This window comes from Tachypleus tridentatus, chromosome 2 (genome assembly GCF_004210375.1).
Source record: "Tachypleus tridentatus isolate NWPU-2018 chromosome 2, ASM421037v1, whole genome shotgun sequence".
In the NCBI taxonomy this organism is placed as follows: domain Eukaryota; kingdom Metazoa; phylum Arthropoda; class Merostomata; order Xiphosura; family Limulidae; genus Tachypleus; species Tachypleus tridentatus.
This window is the reverse complement of record NC_134826.1, coordinates 49,981,416-49,998,900: the sequence shown is the minus strand read 5'-3', so window position 1 is coordinate 49,998,900 and position 17,485 is coordinate 49,981,416. Positions and strand designations below refer to the sequence as shown.

The 17,485-nt window shown below is 32.6% G+C and overlaps 1 protein-coding gene across 3 annotated transcripts in view; it reads right to left on the bottom strand.

The window, feature by feature from the left end:
* LOC143243535 (uncharacterized) overlaps positions 1 to 17,485 on the bottom strand; it is an 84,288-nt gene that overhangs the window by 50,528 nt on the left and 16,275 nt on the right. Inside the window, exon 1 of one of the 3 annotated variants that reach the window (XM_076487282.1) lies at positions 9,826 to 10,157. The exons of 1 other annotated variant lie outside the window; for it this stretch is intronic. In XM_076487282.1, coding sequence (XP_076343397.1) covers positions 9,826 to 9,961 — 136 coding nt within the window. In that variant the 5' untranslated portion in view covers positions 9,962 to 10,157. Of the gene's footprint in view, positions 1 to 9,825; positions 10,158 to 17,485 lie in introns of those variants that run through there. One more of the 3 variants, XM_076487280.1, reaches the window with a different exon arrangement.

Genomic DNA, 17,485 nt, shown 5'->3' with positions numbered 1-17,485 from the left:
ACAGGTAAACACTAACACTTGAGCAGTACTACTAAAAGTCACCTTTAATACAGGTAAACACTAACACTTGAGCAGTACTACTAAAAGTCACCTTTAATACAGGTAAACACTAACACTTGAGCAGTACTACTAAAAGTCACCTTTAATACAGGTAAACACTAACACTTGAACAGTACTACTAAAAGTCACCTTTAATACAGGTAAACACTAACACTTGAACAGTACTACTAAAAGTCACCTTTAATACAGGTAAACACTAACACTTGAGCAGTACTACTAAAAGTCACCTTTAATACAGGTAAACACTAACACTTGAGCAGTACTACTAAAAGTCACCTTTAATACAGGTAAACACTAACACTTGAGCAGTACTACTAAAAGTCACCTTTAATACAGGTAAACACTAACACTTGAGCAGTACTACTAAAAGTCACCTTTAATACAGGTAAACACTAACACTTGAGCAGTGCTACTAAAAGTCACCTTTAATACAGGTAAACACTAACACTTGAGCAGTACTACTAAAAGTCACCTTTAATACAGGTAAACACTAACATCTGAATAGTACTGCTAAAAGTCACCTTTAATACAGGTAAACACTAACACTTGAGCATTACTACTAAAAGTCACCTTTAATACAGGTAAACACTAACACTTGAGCAGTACTACTAAAAGTCACCTTTAATACAGGTAAACACTAAAATCTGAATAGTACTGCTAAAAGTCACCTTTAATACAGGTAAACACTAACACCTCAGTAGTTCTGCTAAAAGTCACCTTTAATATAGGTAAACACTAACACTTCAGTAGTACTGCTAAAAGAAACCTTTAATATAGGTAAACACTAACACCTGAGTAGTACTGCTAAAAGAAACCTTTAATACAGGTAAACACTAACATCTGAATAGTACTGCTAAAAGTCACCTTTAATACAGGTAAACACTAACACTTGAGCAGTACTACTAAAAGTCACCTTTAATACAGGTAAACACTAACACTTGAGCAGTACTACTAAAAGTCACCTTTAATACAGGTAAACACTAAACTCTGAATAGTACTGCTAAAAGTCACCTTTAATACAGGTAAACACTAACACCTCAGTAGTTCTGCTAAAAGTCACCTTTAATATAGGTAAACACTAACACTTCAGTAGTACTGCTAAAAGAAACCTTTAATATAGGTAAACACTAACACCTGAGTAGTACTGCTAAAAGAAACCTTTAATACAGGTAAACACTAACACCTGAGTAGTACTGCTAAAAGTCATCCTTAATACAGGTAAACACTAACACCTGAGTAGTGCTGCTAAAAGTCATTGTTAATTGAGTTAAACATTACACAGCGATAATTTCACGACTCTCTCAAAATATACATAGAAGTTGAAAGTAAGAAGTAGGAATAGGTTGAGGCGTTTTGTTTATTCAGGAACGAATCTCGTTGGTGATGTCAACAATTAGTTACAGGAAGGATAACATTAGTTTATCAGAGTTCAGGCGAAGGATGACAACAGTTGACTAGAAATTAGGTGAAAGACGAAAACAGCTCTCTTTAATCTTTAAGAACCGTTCAAGAGAGATCCCAATTAGAGCTGAATATGTGACTATTACAATGTTAGATATGGTTGTTCCTACTGTAAGGATGAACACATGGACCCTATTTGCGGAAACAAAACGACAGAAACATTTAAAATATGACATTATCTACGAATGACGATAAAAGGTAAGAAAGTTTCGAAACGTGCAGAAAGAATTGCTCAACCTGTTTACGAAACTGAAAAGGTACTTCGGGTGCAAAATGAGATGTGAGGAAAGGCGAGTACACATTCTCATGGGTATAACTAAACGAAGAACTTGAGTGAGAAGCTCACCTAGCTAAATGATATTAGAAAACGGATTAGACATAAGAATACTGAATTAGAAAATTTGATACAAGCAGCAAGAGCTGTGAACAATGGAGAATACAACTAAACAGTTAGAACTATAATAAACACCATTTTTAATTTATCAGTAAATCTAATAGTGTTGCTTTTAAAATTTTAAAATGCATCTAAAATAATTTAGTATAAAGTGTCATAACCTTGTATAAAGTAACTACATCTAAGAAAATTAAAAGCATTCTTAAGTAACATATATTGTATTTATTTTATAAATTATCTAGTAAAAACGCCAATATATCGTACTTACCTTATAAATTATCGAGTAAAAACACCAATATATCGTACTTACCTTATAAATTATCGAGTAAAAACACCAATATATCGTACTTACCTTATAAATTATCGAGTAAAAACACCAATATATCGTACTTACCTTATAAATTATCGAGTAAAAACACCAATATATCGTACTTACTTTATAAATTATCGAGTAAAAATACCAATATATCGTACATACCTTATAAATTATCGAGTAAAAATACCAATATATCGTACTTACCTTATCAATTATCTAGTAAAAAGACCAATATATCGTACTTACCTTATAAATTATCGAGTAAAAACACCAATATATCGTACTTACCTTATAAATTATCGAGTAAAAACACCAATATATCGTACTTACTTTATAAATTATCGAGGTAAAATACCAATATATCGTACATACCTTATAAATTATCGAGTAAAATACCAATATATCACTTACCTTATAAATTATCTAGTAAAAGACCAATATATCGTACTTACCTTATAAATTATCGAGTAAAAACACCAATATATCGTACTTACCTTATAAATTATCGAGTAAAACACCAATATATCGTACTTACCTTATAAATTATCTAGTAAAAATACCAATATATCGTACTTACCTTATAAATTATCGAGTAAAAACACCAATATATCGTACTTACTTTATAAATTATTGAGTAAAAACACCAATATATCGTACTTACCTTAAAAATTATCTAGTAAAACCACCAATATATCGTACTTACCTTATAAATTATCGAGTAAAAATACCAATATATCGTACTTACCTTATAAATTATCTAGTAAAAACACCAATATATCATTGCTTACCTTATAAATTATCGAGTAAAAACACCAATATATCGTGCTTACTTTATAAATTATCTAGTAAAAATACCAATATATCGTACTTACCTTATAAATTATCTAGTAAAAACACCAATATATCGTACTTACTTTATAAATTATCTAGTAAAAATACCAATGTATCGTACTTACCTTATAAATTATCTAGTAAAAATACCAATATATCGTACTTACCTTATAAATTATTGAGTAAAAACACCAATATATCGTACTTACCTTAAAAATTATCTAGTAAAATCACCAATATATCGTACTTACCTTATCAATTATCTAGTAAAATCACCAATATATCGTACTTACCTTATCAATTATCTAGTAAAAACACCAATATATCGTACTTACCTTATAAATTATCTAGTAAAAATACCAATATATCGTACACACCTTATAAATTATCGAGTAAAGATACCAATATATCGTACTTACCTTATCAATTATCTAGTAAAAATACCAATATATCATACTTACCTTATAAATTATCTAGTAAAAATACCAATATATCGTACTTACCTTATAAATTATCTAGTAAAAATACCAATATATCGTACTTACCTTATAAATTATCGAGTAAAAACACCAATATATCGTACTTACTTTATAAATTATCTAGTAAAAATACCAATGTATCGTACTTACCTTATAAATTATCTAGTAAAAATACCAATATATCGTACTTACCTTATAAATTATTGAGTAAAAACACCAATATATCGTACTTACCTTAAAAATTATCTAGTAAAACCACCAATATATCGTACTTACCTTATCAATTATCTAGTAAAAACACCAATATATCGTACTTACCTTATAAATTATCTAGTAAAAATACCAATATATCGTACATACCTTATAAATTATCGAGTAAAGATACCAATATATCGTACTTACCTTATCAATTATCTAGTAAAAATACCAATATATCATACTTACCTTATAAATTATCGAGTAAAAACACCAATATATCGTACTTACCTTATAAATTATCTAGTAAAAATACCAATATATCGTACTTACTTTATAAATTATCTATTAAAAATTCCAATATATCGTACTTACCTTATAAATTATCTATTAAAAATACCAATATATCGTACTTACCTTATAAATTATTGAGTAAAAACACCAATATATCGTACTTACCTTATAAATTATCTAGTAAAAATACCAATATATCGTACTTACCTTATAAATTATTGAGTAAAAATACCAATATATCGTACTTACCTTATAAATTATCTAGTAAAAATACCAATATATCGTACTTACCTTATAAATTATCGAGTAAAAACACCAATATATCGTACTTACTTTATAAATTATCTAGTAAAAATACCAATGTATCGTACTTACCTTATAAATTATCTAGTAAAAATACCAATATATCGTACTTACCTTATAAATTATTGAGTAAAAACACCAATATATCGTACTTACCTTAAAAATTATCTAGTAAAACCACCAATATATCGTACTTACCTTATCAATTATCTAGTAAAAACACCAATATATCGTACTTACCTTATAAATTATCTAGTAAAAATACCAATATATCGTACATACCTTATAAATTATCGAGTAAAGATACCAATATATCGTACTTACCTTATCAATTATCTAGTAAAAATACCAATATATCATACTTACCTTATAAATTATCGAGTAAAAACACCAATATATCGTACTTACCTTATAAATTATCTAGTAAAAATACCAATATATCGTACTTACCTTATAAATTATCGAGTAAAAACACCAATATATCGTACTTACTTTATAAATTATCTATTAAAAATTCCAATATATCGTACTTACCTTATAAATTATCGAGTAAAAACACCAATATATCGTACTTACTTTATAAATTATCTATTAAAAATACCAATATATCGTACTTACCTTATAAATTATTGAGTAAAAACACCAATATATCGTACTTACTTTATAAATTATCTAGTAAAAATACCAATGTATCGTACTTACCTTATAAATTATCTAGTAAAAATACGAATATATCGTACTTACCTTATAAATTATTGAGTAAAAACACCAATATATCGTACTTACCTTATCAATTATCTAGTAAAAACACCAATATATCGCACTTACCTTATAAATTATCTAGTAAAATTACCAATATATCGTACTTACCTTATAAATTATCTAGTAAAAACACCAATATATCGTACTTACCTTATCAATTATCTAGTAAAAACACCAATATATCGCACTTACCTTATAAATTATCTAGTAAAAATACCAATATATCGCACTTACCTTATAAATTATTGAGTAAAAATACCAATATATCGTACTTACCTTATAAATTATCTAGTAAAAACACCAATATATCGTACTTACCTTATCAATTATCTAGTAAAAACACCAATATATCGCACTTACCTTATAAATTATCTAGTAAAAATACCAATATATCGTACTTACCTTATAAATTATCGAGTAAAAACACCAATATATTGTACTTACCTTATAAATTATCTAGTAAAAGTACCAATATATCGTACTTACCTTATAAATTATTGAGTAAAAACACCAATATATCGTACTTACCTTATAAATTATCTAGTAAAAATACCAATATATCGCACTTACCTTATAAATTATCTAGTAAAAATACCAATATATCGTACTTACCTTATAAATTATCGAGTAAAAACACCAATATATCGTACTTACCTTGTAAGTTTCTATTTTATGGTATCAAGGTTATTGATATTTATTTTTATTTTATCGTATTCACAGAAAAGTTTTATTTGTTTGTAATTAAACACAAATGGCTATCGGTGTTTTGCTCACAACGGGCATCGAAACCCGGGTTTAGTGTTGTATATTCCATACCCGCCGCCCTGCCAAATAAATATAATAATATGAATTTCATCAAGTTTTTTCTCGATACACCAAACGACTTGTTTGTTTATTGTTGAGCACAAAGCTATACAGTATATAATCTGTGATCTGCTCACCTTAGGTATCGAAGCCCGATCATTAACATGGAAATATATAACTGCTCATCAGGTTGCATAATACAATAATGTGTTGTAATATGAAAGAGTTAGATGCTTTTTCGTGAAGTAATTTGTGGTAACCAGTAAAAATCAAAATAATAACGGATATCCGTCACTTTATGAAACTACAACGGTTGTAATGATTGGTAAGCCTCACTACTTATAAGCATTGAATTATGGATGAATGGGTATAGATTTTCTTTGTTTAAAGCTAAGCACAAATATACAGAACGGGCTACACGTACTCTGCCCACCACATGGTTTTTATCAGACTCTCCGCTGAGCCATTAGGCTTAATATACGTCATTACAAACTTATTACTTCTGACGCGACGAGAAAATGATTATTACTGTAGACCACTGGTTTTACTGATTAATACCACAGACTACCGGTTATACTGATTAATACCACAGAACACTGGTTATACTTATTAGTACCACGGACCACTGGTTATAGTGATTAATATCACATACCACTGGTTACAATGATTAATACCGCAGACCACTGGTTATACTGATTAGTACCACAGACCACTGGTTATACTTATTAGTACCACAGGCCAGTGGTCATAATGATTAATATTACAGAACATTGGTTATAATGATTAGCACCACAGACCAGTGGTCATAATAATTAATACCACAGACCATTGGTTATACTGATTAGTACCACAGACCAGTGGTCATAATAATTAATACCACAGACCACTGGTTATACTGATTAGTACCACAGACCACTGGTTATACTTATTAGTACCACAGACCACTGGTTATACCTATTAGTACCACGGACCACTGGTTATAGTGATTAATATCACATACCACTGGTTACAATGATTAATATCGCAGAACACTGGTTGTACTTATTAGTACCAGAGACCACTGGTTATACTGATTAATACTACAGACCACTGGTTATACTGATTAGTACCAGAGACCACTGGTCATACTGATTAATACCATAGTCCACTGGTTATACTTATTAGTACCACAGACCACTGAATATACTGATTAATATCATAGACTACTGGTTACAATGATTAATACCGCAGACTACTGGTTACACTGGTTAATAATACAGACCACTGTGACTATATAAAAATTTGGAATCACGTCACTTGTAAGTACAAAACGATTTCAAAAAAATTGACAAACATCAAATCATTTATTTATATCGATGGAAACCAAGATATACAGATTTAACAAAAAGAATGTACGGTTGTTTGTCTTCTCGATTTAGTGAAGGCTTTGGATACAATCTGACATATGTTAGAGATGGAAGTAACGTGAGGAATTACTCGCTAGTTATCAAACTTTCTAGAAAATCAAAAATGTCGGGTAAATGTCGAGGGCATCTGCTCGGAATGTTTAACTCCTGAGGCAGGTGTACCGCAAAGTGGGGTAGTTAGCCCCATATACTTCATCATGTATTTAAGAGACATGCTATTAAACGCTCAAAATTACTGTTTCACATTACAATTTGAAGACGATGTAACTATTTGGAAGAGATAAGAGACGTCATCAACAGTAATCAAAGATTTACAGCCCTCATAAAATAACAATTAATACACCAAAAACACAAATATTAGTACTGGCAAAACTAACTAAAATAAACCCCAAAGTCTATCCTAACGGAACATTTCTCCAAATTAGCTATATCAACAAACGTCTTGGTCTCAATTTGTAACGCAAAATTAACCTGGAAAAATATAGAAATAAAATATCAAAAAAAATCTGACAAATATTAAATCAAGTTAGAAATCTGTAAGGAAATAATACAGGAACAACACCAACTAACATATTAAAAATATACAAAGTAACAACACCAACTAACACATTAAAAATATACAAAGTAACAACACCAACTTACACATTAAAAATGTACAAAGTAACAACACCAACTTACCATATTAAAAATATACAAAATAGCAACACCAAGTAACATATTAAAAATGTACAATGTAACAACATCAACTTACATATTAAAAATATACAAAGTAGCAACACCAAGTAACATATTAAAAATATGCAAAGTAACAACACCAACGTACATATTAAAAATATACAAAGTAACAACTTGTTTGTTTTTAGAATTTCGCACAAAGCTACTCGAGGGCAATCTGTGCTAGCCATCCCTAATTTAGCAGTGTAAGATTAGACGGAAGGCAGCTAGTCATCACCACCCACCGCCAACTCTTGGGCTACTCTTTTACCAACGAATAATGGGATTAACCGTCACATTATAACGCCTCCACGGCTGAAAGGGCGAGCATGTTTGGCGTGACGGGGATGCGAACCCGCGACCCTCAAATTATGAGTCGCACGCCTTAACACGCTTGGCCATGCCGGGCCTGAAAGTAACAACCCAAAGTAATATATTAAAAATACACCAACAACACATACACCAATCATGGAATACGTTTGTCCAGTCTCGACCACTGTTGTACGAAGAATTAAACCACACAAACAGTATTCACTAGCACCCACAAGGTTTTCCTTTCAACAAACTGTAAATTCCTACATAAATACACAAACATACAGACTTCTAATCAGATCATTCACGTGCTTTAAGATAAACTTATATCAAACCGAAGTCTTAGCGAACTAGATCTATACATCATACATGATGAAAATGATCCTAGGCTTCTTTCACCCTTATATATGTACCATAAGTTTATTAATATATCACCTATTGTTAAACCTACCTAATTCATTAGTTGTTTTTTAATACACTGTATCCAAAAGGTATTTATGTAAATACACATAAAATTAGCCAAAAAAATAAAAAACATTGGAGTGTATGGACTATGTATATAGCTAGTGTGTTAAAATATAAATGATGAACGTTCGAACATAATGTGCGTGGCCTGATAGAGGGTTGGAGGTTTGTATTCATATACATGGACGTTTGTGAAAACAGTCCTTTCTATATTGCATTCACCATTTAACAGCTGCCTATATATAAGATACTAATAACACCATAAAAATGCGGAAGGAAGAAGTCAAGGTTGTACCTGACCCTCCCAGGTCCATCCAAGGTACCTAAATACCGATAATTAAAAAAAGTGAACCACATTTTCAACGCGTACTTCAATTGCAGGTCAGCTTAATAGCAGGAGACGCTACGCTCTCAACAATATAGCGCTTTACAAGTAGTTCAGCGCTTTTGTTGCAAGACACACTTACTACCTGATACAAATAAATAGCTTCAACTGCATTAAATTATATTATCTTGTTTCTAGAGTAGTGCTTTTCAATGCACTACACGAGCAAACACTTTCCCTTACACACACACGAAGTTCACCAAATATCGAAATGAAAAATACGGCGTAATATTTCACGTGGATACGAAAGAATGAAAAACATGCAACATAGTTAACCCTATTTCTACAGATGAGAAGGATACGTGAGAATGCATGCGAATGTTGTAACAAAACAAATATTGTGTTCGTTTGAAGTTAAACATAAAACTACACAATGGGCTATCTGTGCTCTTCCCACCACGGGTATCAAAACCCAGTTTGAAGAGTAAACGTCCGCAAACATGCCGCTGTGTCACTGAGTTAAGACAACTCGTTGTGGTAAAAGTTTAAAGTTCAAAATTTAATAAATAAATCATCACATATAAATTAAGATGAACAAACTTTGAACCTCAAATATTTCTGCGCTATCAGCGAAAGTAGTCAAATTCTGATCAGTTTCGTCTTTTTTATTCGTAACCTACAAGTTAGAAACGACTAGGTCTTACCTTGTAGGTCTCTGAGCCCAATGTTCGCGTTTGCTGGTTCAGCGTGGGCGAAGATTGACACAACAAATAGATTAATAAAGAGGCATTCACTGGACACATTCCTCTTGAAATAAACACAAGACGATTTAATGTTCATTGTTTTTCTTCGAGTTTTAAGCCTAGAATGTCTCTACCGAATTCATTCAGCACGTGCTTAGAAATTCGAAGGGTTTTAAGCTGTTTTCGGTGTCTGCTTCTTACACCTGGGTGCTGATTCTCTCGTCTGCTTTCTCGTCACACTAGTTACTGTGTGTGTGACTCACGCGTTCAAGCCTAACGTTTCGTTGGCGCCAGGTTGGTTATCTCGAAGTCGTCTAATCACAATTGAACGCGCGTCATCAGCTCTCGTAATCTCGGAACCAGACTCTATAAACATAAAGTTCCCAAGGGAGCATCTGTCTATTTAGTACCCATCGATACATCTGCTGCTATTATTTTATAAGTGCAGAAAATTCATTCCAGCTTAAGTGGTTCGCAGCAGGTTGAATGTGTAAACTGAGGCTCTTGTGATGAGTGTAATTTCCCTAACGAATTATTACTGTTTACTATGGTTGGTACAACATTACTTGAGTTCCGAAGTCATTTTTATTTCGAAACTTGAGAAACTCACCTGTTAGTTTTTTATGTTTTGAACCGGATTTATCGTGTTTATAAAGTTCTGAATACGAGCATAAAAATCAAGCATGATATACAAACTGATTCGCACAACATAACACAAAGATGAATGTATAGAGTTCGATATAATCGTTATTTGTTTCTATAAAAAATTATCTACTAATTTTTTAAATATGTATTACCATAACATTTGTATATACACAATTTGTGTAATATTAACTACTTTAAAGTTTGAAATGAACAGGTTTTGTGCTTTTACCAAAACCAAAAGTGTTGTGTGAAAGCGCTTAAGCTAAAATACGGTTATTTATGAACTTGTACCTAGTTTGTTTGTTTGTTTGTTTGTTTTGGAATTTCGCACAAAGTTACTCGAGGGCTATCTGTGCTAGCCGTTCCTAATTTAGCAGTGTAAGACTACACGGAAGGCAGCTAGTCATCACTACCCACCGCCAACTCTTGGGCTACTCTTTACCAACGAATAGTGGGATTGACCGTAACATTATAACGCCCCCACGGCTGGGAGGGCGAGCATGTTTGGCGCGACTCGGGCGCGAGCCCACGACCCTCAGATTACGAAGCGCAAGCCTTAACGCGCTAGGCCATGCCAGGCCCCACCAAGTTTGTAAACTGTCAATAATACGTTTCTTTTTACGCCATAAAAATGCTGAATGTTTTAAATCTCTGAGTTAGACAAACCCTCGTTATAAGCTAAAACTAACACCATGACACATCTCACTAGGAGTTGAATCTAAAACCATGACAACACACGCTAGAAGCTAAATCTAATCTAAATCAGCCAACGCTTACTAGGAGCTGAATTCAAAATAACAACACTCGCTATAAGTTAAATTTAATTTGAATCAGTTAACGCTTACTAGAAGCTGAATCTAAAATAACAACACTCGCTAGAAACTAAATCAAATCTGAATCAGTTAACGCTTACTAGAAGCTGAATTTAAAATAACAACACTCGCTAAAAGCTAAATCTAATCTGAATCAGTTAACGCTTACTAGAAGCTGAATTTAAAATAACAACACTCGCTGGAAGCTAAATCTAATTTGAATCAGTTAACGCTTACTAGAAGCTGAATCTAAAATAACAACACTCGCTAGAAACTAAATCTAATCTGAATCAGTTAACGCTTACTAGAAGCTGAATCTAAAATAACAACACTCGCTGGAAGCTAAATCTAATCTGAATCAGTTAACGCTTACTGGAAGCTGAATCTAAAATAACAACACTCGCTAGAAGCTAAATCTAATCTGAATCAGTTAACGCTTACTAGAAGCTGAATCTAAAATAACAACACTCGCTAGAAGCTAAATCTAATCTGAATCAGTTAACGCTTACTAGAAGCTGAATCTAAAATAACAACACTCGCTGGAAGCTAAATCTAATCTGAATCAGTTAACGCTTACTAGAAGCTGAATCTAAAATAACAACACTCGCTAGAAGCTAAATCTAATCTGAATCAGTTAACGCTTACTAGAAGCTGAATCTAAAATAACAACACTCGCTGGAAGCTAAATCTAATCTGAATCAGGTAACGCTTACTAGAAGCTGAATCTAAAATAACAACACTCGCTAGAAGCTAAATCTAATCTGAATCAGTTAACGCTTACTAGAAGCTAAATCTAAAATAACAACACTCGCTAGAAGCTAAATCTAATCTGAATCAGTTAACGCTTACTGGAAGCTGAATCTAAAATAACAACACTCGCTAGAAGCTAAATCTAATCTGAATCAGTTAACGCTTACTAGAAGCTGAATCTAAAATAACAACACTCGCTGGAAGCTAAATCTAATCTGAATCAGTTAACGCTTACTAGAAGCTGAATCTAAAATAACAACACTCGCTAGAAGCTAAATCTAATCTGAATCAGTTAACGCTTACTAGAAGCTGAATCTAAAATAACAACACTCGCTGGAAGCTAAATCTAATCTGAATCAGGTAACGCTTACTAGAAGCTGAATCTAAAATAACAACACTCGCTAGAAGCTAAATCTAATCTGAATCAGTTAACGCTTACTAGAAGCTGAATCTAAAATAACAACACTCGCTAGAAGCTAAATCTAATCTGAATCAGTTAACGCTTACTAGAAGCTGAATCTAAAATAACAACACTCGCTAGAAGCTAAATCTAATCTGAATCAGTTAACGCTTACTAGAAGCTGAATCTAAAATAACAACACTCGCTGGAAGCTAAATCTAATCTGAATCAGTTAACGCTTACTAGAAGCTGAATCTAAAATAACAACACTCGCTAGAAGCTAAATCTAATCTGAATCAGTTAACGCTTACTAGAAGCTGAATCTAAAATAACAACACTCGCTAGAAGCTAAATCTAATCTGAATCAGTTAACGCTTACTAGAAGCTGAATCTAAAATAACAACACTCGCTAGAAGCTAAATCTAATCTGAATCAGTTAACGCTTACTAGAAGCTGAATCTAAAATAACAACACTCGCTGGAAGCTAAATCTAATCTGAATCAGTTAACGCTTACTAGAAGCTGAATCTAAAATAACAACACTCGCTAGAAGCTAAATCTAATCTGAATCAGTTAACGCTTACTAGAAGCTGAATCTAAAATAACAACACTCGCTAGAAGCTAAATCTAATCTGAATCAGTTAACGCTTACTAGAAGCTGAATCTAAAATAACAACACTCGCTAGAAGCTAAATCTAATCTGAATCAGTTAACGCTTACTAGAAGCTGAATCTAAAATAACAACACTCGCTAGAAGCTAAATCTAATCTGAATCAGTTAACGCTTACTAGAAGCTGAATCTAAAATAACAACACTCGCTAGAAGCTAAATCTAATCTGAATCAGTTAACGCTTACTAGAAGCTGAATCTAAAATAACAACACTCGCTAGAAGCTAAATCTAATCTGAATCAGTTAACGCTTACTAGAAGCTGAATCTAAAATAACAACACTCGCTGGAAGCTAAATCTAATCTGAATCAGTTAACGCTTACTAGAAGCTGAATCTAAAATAACAACACTCGCTAGAAGCTAAATCTAATCTGAATCAGTTAACGCTTACTAGAAGCTGAATCTAAAATAACAACACTCGCTGGAAGCTAAATCTAATCTGAATCAGTTAACGCTTACTAGAAGCTGAATCTAAAATAACAACACTCGCTAGAAGCTAAATCTAATCTGAATCAGTTAACGCTTACTAGAAGCTGAATCTAAAATAACAACACTCGCTAGAAGTTAAATCTAATCTGAATCAGTTAACCCTTACTAGAAGCTGAATATAAAATAACAACACTCGCTAGAAGTTAAATTTAATTTGAATCAGCTAACCCTTATTAGGAACTGAATCTAAAATAACAACACTCGCTAGAAGCTAAATCTAATCTGAATCAGTTAACGCTTACTAGAAGCTGAATCTAAAATAACAACACTCGCTAGAAGCTAAATCTAATCTGAATCAGTTAACGCTTACTAGAAGCTGAATCTAAAATAACAACACTCGCTAGAAGCTAAATCTAATCTGAATCAGTTAACGCTTACTAGAAGCTGAATCTAAAATAACAACACTCGCTAGAAGCTAAATCTAATCTGAATCAGTTAACGCTTACTAGAAGCTGAATCTAAAATAACAACACTCGCTAGAAGCTAAATCTAATCTGAATCAGTTAACGCTTACTAGAAGCTGAATCTAAAATAACAACACTCGCTGGAAGCTAAATCTAATCTGAATCAGGTAACGCTTACTAGAAGCTGAATCTAAAATAACAACACTCGCTAGAAGCTAAATCTAATCTGAATCAGTTAACGCTTACTAGAAGCTGAATCTAAAATAACAACACTCGCTAGAAGCTAAATCTAATCTGAATCAGTTAACGCTTACTAGAAGCTGAATCTAAAATAACAACACTCACTGAAGCTAAATCTAATCTGAATCAGTTAACGCTTACTAGAAGCTGAATCTAAAATAACAACACTCGCTGGAAGCTAAATCTAATCTGAATCAGTTAACGCTTACTAGAAGCTGAATCTAAAATAACAACACTCGCTAGAAGCTAAATCTAATCTGAATCAGTTAACGCTTACTAGAAGCTGAATCTAAAATAACAACACTCGCTGGAAGCTAAATCTAATCTGAATCAGTTAACGCTTACTAGAAGCTGAATCTAAAATAACAACACTCGCTAGAAGCTAAATCTAATCTGAATCAGTTAACGCTTACTAGAAGCTGAATCTAAAATAACAACACTCGCTGGAAGCTAAATCTAATCTGAATCAGTTAACGCTTACTAGAAGCTGAATCTAAAATAACAACACTCGCTAGAAGCTAAATCTAATCTGAATCAGTTAACGCTTACTAGAAGCTGAATCTAAAATAACAACACTCGCTAGAAGCTAAATCTAATCTGAATCAGTTAACGCTTACTAGAAGCTGAATCTAAAATAACAACACTCGCTGGAAGCTAAATCTAATCTGAATCAGTTAACGCTTACTAGAAGCTGAATCTAAAATAACAACACTCGCTGGAAGCTAAATCTAATCTGAATCAGTTAACGCTTACTAGAAGCTGAATCTAAAATAACAACACTCGCTAGAAGCTAAATCTAATCTGAATCAGTTAACGCTTACTAGAAGCTGAATCTAAAATAACAACTACTCGCTAGAAGCTAAATCTAATCTGAATCAGTTAACGCTTACTAGAAGCTGAATCTAAAATAACAACACTCGCTGGAAGCTAAATCTAATCTGAATCAGTTAACGCTTACTAGAAGCTGAATCTAAAATAACAACACTCGCTAGAAGCTAAATCTAATCTGAATCAGTTAACGCTTACTAGAAGCTGAATCTAAAATAACAACACTCGCTAGAAGCTAAATCTAATCTGAATCAGTTAACGCTTACTAGAAGCTGAATCTAAAATAACAACACTCGCTGGAAGCTAAATCTAATCTGAATCAGTTAACGCTTACTAGAAGCTGAATCTAAAATAACAACACTCGCTAGAAGCTAAATCTAATCTGAATCAGTTAACGCTTACTAGAAGCTGAATCTAAAATAACAACACTCGCTGGAAGCTAAATCTAATCTGAATCAGGTAACGCTTACTAGAAGCTGAATCTAAAATAACAACACTCGCTGGAAGCTAAATCTAATCTGAATCAGTTAACGCTTACTAGAAGCTGAATCTAAAATAACAACACTCGCTAGAAGCTAAATCTAATCTGAATCAGTTAACGCTTACTAGAAGCTGAATCTAAAATAACAACACTCGCTAGAAGCTAAATCTAATCTGAATCAGTTAACGCTTACTAGAAGCTGAATCTAAAATAACAACACTCGCTAGAAGCTAAATCTAATCTGAATCAGTTAACGCTTACTAGAAGCTGAATCTAAAATAACAACACTCGCTGGAAGCTAAATCTAATCTGAATCAGTTAACGCTTACTAGAAGCTGAATCTAAAATAACAACACTCGCTGGAAGCTAAATCTAATCTGAATCAGTTAACGCTTACTAGAAGCTGAATCTAAAATAACAACACTCGCTAGAAGCTAAATCTAATCTGAATCAGTTAACGCTTACTAGAAGCTGAATCTAAAATAACAACACTCGCTAGAAGCTAAATCTAATCTGAATCAGTTAACGCTTACTAGAAGCTGAATCTAAAATAACAACACTCGCTGGAAGCTAAATCTAATCTGAATCAGTTAACGCTTACTAGAAGCTGAATCTAAAATAACAACACTCGCTAGAAGCTAAATCTAATCTGAATCAGTTAACGCTTACTAGAAGCTGAATCTAAAATAACAACACTCGCTAGAAGCTAAATCTAATCTGAATCAGTTAACGCTTACTAGAAGCTGAATCTAAAATAACAACACTCGCTAGAAGCTAAATCTAATCTGAATCAGTTAACGCTTACTAGAAGCTGAATCTAAAATAACAACACTCTGCTAGAAGCTAAATCTAATCTGAATCAGGTAACGCTTACTAGAAGCTGAATCTAAAATAACAACACTCGCTAACGCTGCACAGAAGCTAAATCTAATCTGAATCAGTTAACGCTTACTAGAAGCTGAATCTAAAATAACAACACTCGCTAGAAGCTAAATCTAATCTGAATCAGTTAACGCTTACTAGAAGCTGAATCTAAAATAACAACACTCGCTAGAAGCTAAATCTAATCTGAATCAGTTAACGCTTACTAGAAGCTGAATCTAAAATAACAACACTCGCTAGAAGCTAAATCTAATCTGAATCAGTTAACGCTTACTAGAAGCTGAATCTAAAATAACAACACTCGCTAGAAGCTAAATCTAATCTGAATCAGTTAACGCTTACTAGAAGCTGAATCTAAAATAACAACACTCGCTGGAAGCTAAATCTAATCTGAATCAGTTAACGCTTACTAGAAGCTGAATCTAAAATAACAACACTCGCTGGAAGCTAAATCTAATCTGAATCAGTTAACGCTTACTAGAAGCTGAATCTTATAACAACACTGAATCTAAAATAACAACACTCGCTGGAAATCTAATCTGAATCAGTTAACGCTTACTGAAGCTGAATCTAAAATAACAACACTCGCTGGAGAAGCTAAATCTAATCTGAATCAGTTAACGCTTACTAGAAGCTGAATCTAAAATAACAACACTCGCTAGAAGCTAAATCTAATCTGAATCAGTTAACGCTTACTGGAAGCTGAATCTAAAATAACAACACTCGCTAGAAGCTAAATCTAATCTGAATCAGTTAACGCTTACTAGAAGCTGAATCTAAAATAACAACACTCGCTAGAAGCTAAATCTAATCTGAATCAGTTAACGCTTACTGAAGCTGAATCTAAAATAACAACACTCGCTGGAAGCTAAATCTAATCTGAATCAGTTAACGCTTACTAGAAGCTGAATCTAAAATAACAACACTCGCTAGAAGCTAAATCTAATCTGAATCAGTTAACGCTTACTAGAAGCTGAATCTAAAATAACAACACTCGCTGGAAGCTAAATCTAATCTGAATC